Source organism: Pinus tabuliformis, chromosome 9, assembly GCF_031772625.1.
Source record: "Pinus tabuliformis cultivar Carrire ecotype Pingquan chromosome 9, CPIR1, whole genome shotgun sequence".
NCBI lineage: Eukaryota > Viridiplantae > Streptophyta > Pinopsida > Pinales > Pinaceae > Pinus > Pinus tabuliformis.
Window position 1 is genome coordinate 1701683143 of NC_142307.1, and position 5537 is coordinate 1701688679.

The 5537-nt window shown below is 34.9% G+C and overlaps 1 protein-coding gene across 1 annotated transcript; it reads left to right on the forward strand.

Annotated features, from left to right (window-relative positions):
* The first annotated feature begins 286 nt into the window (after window positions 1-286).
* Window positions 287-1298, forward strand: LOC149155439 (2S seed storage-like protein). Its single transcript, XM_089440688.1, has 2 exons — window positions 287-775; window positions 1036-1298. Exons 1-2 carry the CDS (start codon window positions 364-366, stop codon window positions 1062-1064), a joined length of 441 nt encoding a protein of 146 aa, XP_089296814.1. The 5' UTR covers window positions 287-363; the 3' UTR covers window positions 1065-1298.
* The last annotated feature ends 4239 nt before the right edge of the window (window positions 1299-5537 follow it).

A 5537-nucleotide genomic window follows, 5' to 3' on the forward strand; every position in this document is an offset into this window, starting at 1 on the left:
ACCGAGTTTAAATTTTCTAAATTCCGATAATCGTTGGTACTGTACCCTGCACTGTCAGGGATTCTATACACCTGTAAGATTCTTCTGTTCTTTAAAACAACTAAACCCAAATGAAAGACGCGGCTATTGGAATCGGAGGCAGGCGTTCGATTTTTGGGACGTGGAGTGTGAGATGGGGCATGGGCTACATGTGTTTCGTCTGGACTCTCGACCTTTTCTTCCTGTTGTGTTGTTCTCTACTTTTATGTTCATACAAGTAGACGCTTCCCCACGCTGCCATAAATATCATAAGGATCCACCTCCTCTTCACACTCCCGCTCCATATATCTATCAATCTTTCACGGTAACGAAAGAAGAAAAGAAATGGATGTTTTCTCCCCTCCGATCACTACGAGACTGGCTCTTAAATGGGCGAGCCTAGGCGTAACCCTTCTGCTCCTTCTTCAGTGGGGCACCCCAACTGTTGATGCGCGTGAAGGCATTATGTATGGAGAGGGCCTGCAACAACAACGACGCTCCTGCGATCCGCAACGACTGTCTCAGTGCCGCGACTACATGGAGTGCCGGAGAGAGCAGCCATCGGAGAGATGCTGCGAGGAATTGGAAAGAATGTCTCCACAATGCCGATGCCGAGCCATACAGCAAGTACTTGACCAATCTCAATCGTATGTTTCAACCATGGAGTACCTCTCCATGGAGGAGAGAGCCGCTTACCTTCCAGAAACCTGCAACGTCCGCCAGCCTCCCCGCCGGTGCGATGTTCAACGCCGTTCTCGTAAGTCTTTCCATCGATCGATATCCATGACTACTCATTATCAACACAAACAGTAATTAATTTCTGTAGCTTTGTGTGTAGGAAGCTGCTGTCAGTATACTGTGGACTAACACATTCTTTCATTTATTCACGATGCTATTTGTTATTCATGTTAATCCATCATCTAGTCTGCCATGTTCGCTGCAATTTATATGTATTTTTGCTTGAAACACTGCCGATACATGAATCTAATTCATGTGTTAATGGTGTGTGGAGGACAGGCTATTTCACGACGGACAGCGGCTTTTAAGTGCGCGACGAACAGAAAATATAGATAATGTGTCTATGTAACTAAATAAGCAAGGAAGTGATCACTTAAGCCGCTACGAAATTGTGGGTTTCCTTCCGGAGGAGCTTATGGTTGTATACATCTATAGGCTCTCGTCTCATTTCATTTGATGCCCACCACTTATATCATACCTTGATGTGTTCCCTTCTATGTAATAAACGACTGAATGAACGAGCAAAAAATCATTTTGTTTCATGTCATGGCCACCATCAAAGCAGGCTTCCTCTCATTTCATCAGCGAATGCAATATATGCTTTGAGGCAAAGAGATGAATTAGACTATATAGGAATATCAAAAAGTATCAACAATAAAGTAAATCTTTTCGTTAGAAAATTCAAACATGTGAAAATATCTTTACACTCAGAAAATACAAACATAATTTGACTCTGAGTAAGAGCTCATAACTACATCGAAAGGAAGATGTTGGGTTTTTGGTCTTTTCGTATCAAAAATATAGTATTTTTCAAAAACAAAATAGAATAAATAATGATTTAGAATGACAATGTTGGGTTTTTGGTCTTTTCGTATCAAAAATATAGTATTTTTCAAAAACAAAATAGAATAAATAATGATTTAGAATGACCATAGTGTGCAGGGAACATAAAATAATGATTTAGAATTATCATACGTTGGAGGGAACATAAAAAAATCACATAGAAAATATCAACAACACTTTTTTATTGCTAGCAACAATAATTACAAGAACTTTCTCTTTTGAGTTCAAGTCTCATATTACTAGCACTCAACTCTCATATCACTTGCAATAATACTTATAAGGGCCTTCTTTCTTCAACTCAACTCTGGATTGCTTGATAATGAATGAACTCAATCTTATCTATAGAAGATTTCTAAGTTTTTTCTTCAACTCAATTCTCAATTGCTCAATAATGAATGAACTCAATTTTATTTATAGTAGATTTGTCAGTTTTAGTTACAAGGGAGAAGTTTTCTAGGAACTTTCTCTTTTGAGTTCAAGTCTCATATTACTAGCACTCAACTCTCATATTACTAGCAATAATACTTATAAGGGCCTTCTTTCTTCAGCTCAACTCTGGATTTCTCAATATTGAATGAACTCAATTTTATATATTGAAGATTTCTCAACTTTTTCTTCAGCTCAACTCTCAATTGCTCAATAATGAATGAAATCAATTTTATTTATAGTAGATTTCTCAGTTTTACTTACAAGGGAGAAGTTTTCGTTTCATTCTAGGAGTAAAATTAATAATATTTACACTTTCACTCAACCATATTTGAAGTCACACTTAAATATTTCCACTTACACTTAAATATTTGCATTCACTCTTAGCAATATTGGCATTCACTTTTAACTATATTTGGACCAACACTTAACAATCTCCTACTTAAATGTTTTCACTTCCACTTAAATATTTTCATTCACTCTTAACTATATTTGCATTCACTTTCAACTATATTTGGAGCAACACTTAACAATCTCCAATCTCCCACCTGAGACCAAATACTAAAGCCACTAATATTTTCCTAAAAATTTCTCATCTCCCTTGTGTCACACCACACAGTGTTCTACAAAGCTCCTCCTCATCTGGTACTCAATGAATCCAATGATATATATCTTTCGTATACTCTGTTTTAGAAATATATAATGGCTTTTTTACTAAGTGAATAGCGCTATGACAATCACAATGAAATATATATTTGTCTTGTTTTATTTCCAAATATTCTAGAAAGTGTGCATCTATAACATCTTCTTAAAAGTTTCTATTCTAGCTATATATTGTTCCTCTGTTGTGGAGAGAGCTACTAGATTTTACAATCTTGACACTCAAGACATCAATGCACTACCAAAATTATACAAATAACTAGTGAAGCATAATGAGTCCTTCTCATTTCCTGTTTCTCCTCATCATCACAAGGACATAAATCAACACTAAGTTTGGTGTTAGGTGCAAGGGATGTACCAGTTGGTTTTCTCTAACAACTTTTCAATATATTTCTCTTGTGATAGCCATAAATTTTTGTTCTTTTTATCAGGTATGATTGTCATACCCAATATTTGTTGTATTAAACGTTAATATCTTATTGCAAATTTGTTGCCCAAACCTTTCTTCACCTTGTTGATCATGTTTTCATCATGTCCAACAATTAACATGTCGTCCACATATAACAATAATATAGTGTACCTTTCAACATGTCATCCACATATAACAATCATATAATGTACCTTTCTTCATATCTCTTGACGTAAACACAATGATCAACCTCTAATATTTTAAAACTATGTTCGAAAATAAATGAATCAAATTTCTTATATCATTGGCATGGCACTTGTTTTATCCCACAGAGGTTCTTTTACAATTTTCAAACTAAATTCTCTTTACATGTTTCTTTGAATCCATCTCGTTGCTCCATTCAAATCTTGGCCTTCAAATCTCCATGAACAAAGGTTGTTTTAGCATGTAGTTTTCACATTCAAAATCTAAACTAGCATCAAGACTAAGAACAACTCTTATGCATGACATCTTAACAAGAGATTAAATTTCAATAAAATCAACACCTTCTTTTTAAGCAAACCCTTTTACCACCATCCTTACCTTGAACATTTCTTTCTTCCCTTCACTTTCATGTTTAATCATGTACACCCATTTGTTCTATAAGATGTTTCTTCCTTTGGATGTGTTGCTGATTCCCAAGTTTCTTTTTCAATAGAGAGCCCATTTCTTCCTCAATAGTTTTCTTTTTTTCACTCTTTGCTAGTTTCCAGTTTATAAGTTTTTTTAAAACATTCATGTTCACCTTCATCACTAAGCAAAATATAATATGAGGATGGATACCTTTGTGAAGGTTCAAAATCTAATATGAGGGTGGATACCTTTGTGAAGGTTTATGAGTCTTGATAGACCTTCAAACTAATTGTGGTGGTGTTTTTTCTAGTTGGACTTCTTGCAAAGGCTGCTACATGTTTTATTCTTATTTTGGTGAATCTGTAAGATACCCTCTTAGAAAGATATTGAAAAACCACAAAATCTTTGAGTTTATTTGATTTGGTTCACTTTGGTATTTTAACAAATGATTGGGACATGAACTATTGTAAGTGTAGTTTATTATATTTATCCTCAAATAGAGACACGTAATAGCAAATATATACCATACAAGGCTCCCAAACAATAGTAAACAATGAAAGAAAACTCAGGAAATGAAAACACCACTGATGCACATTTATGACAACATGTAAAACCACTTCTCTTCTATTGAAAACATCGTAGATTTGTACAAATAAATATTTGACAATATTCAACCACTTTATTAAATATAAATATATCATGGTTTGCAAAGCTTGTAAATGTGGTAGAGGAACCTGAAATGAAACCCATATTCACTCCACTTGCAACCAAAGATGAATAGGAGAATATTCAACCTCCAAAATTTGCATTCGTACTGATAAGGGAATGAGGTGCACCACCTATACTTTAGTGCTCACAGCCTATTTGGAAGAGGTTCTCAGCTTGAAATTCAAACACATAAATTAATGATGCTTAACACCTCTCAACAGCTCCAACTCGGTCAACAATGGTGGTCGAACTCAACCCTTTCATAGTGATAGATATTACCCAAAACAAACCTAGTCTGGAATGGATGAAATGTATGACTGAGACACAAAGATTCTTAGCTATCTAGAAGATAAGGAACTCGACTTCTCATTATGAAACTGAAACTCGAGCCAATTACAGATGAAAAAAGCATAGTTACATGGTACCGCTCCCAGGAATTGGAGAGAAAGTACCCAAAGCTCCCCTGCCCCTCGGAGCTTGGGAGCTTATAAAAAATGCTCCAAAGTCGTTGGGAGCTTCAACGGGTACTTTGGAACTTTTTGGGAGCTTCGTTGCAACCGATTTTTGACGTTTTGGTAGCTTCAATGTAATGAGTAAGTGCAAAAGTAGGTGCATTTGACATTGCCAACTTGGGTGCTTCTTGAACTGATGGAACTGTGTGAAGGGAAGGGTATGCCGCTCGTTTTAGATTTGGATATGGGTCTGGAACTAAGAGACACAACATGTTTATGGAAAGCCCTTCTATCCAAAGGTGTCTGGCCAATCCTAATCTTTTTCATTGGAAATCTATTAATTATCCTCATATACGTGCATGGCAGATGGATAAAAGAGTTTAAGAAGATCGTTGGCCACTGGAAAAACCATCATTATCACCCAAGCTGAATGGACAAAAGATGGAATACTAAAAAAAAAAAAAAAATAGTTGAAATTATGAAATTATGAAATATAAATGTTATTAAAAAACAATTTTTAATTTAATTCTCGTATTTATTTAAGTATAAAATATATATTAACTTGGAAATTTATAATTTTATTATACAAACTCTTTTTAAAATAACATTGGATTTAAACTCTATTCTCTTAATTTTTTTTAATTACTATTAATATATATTTTATTTTTTCT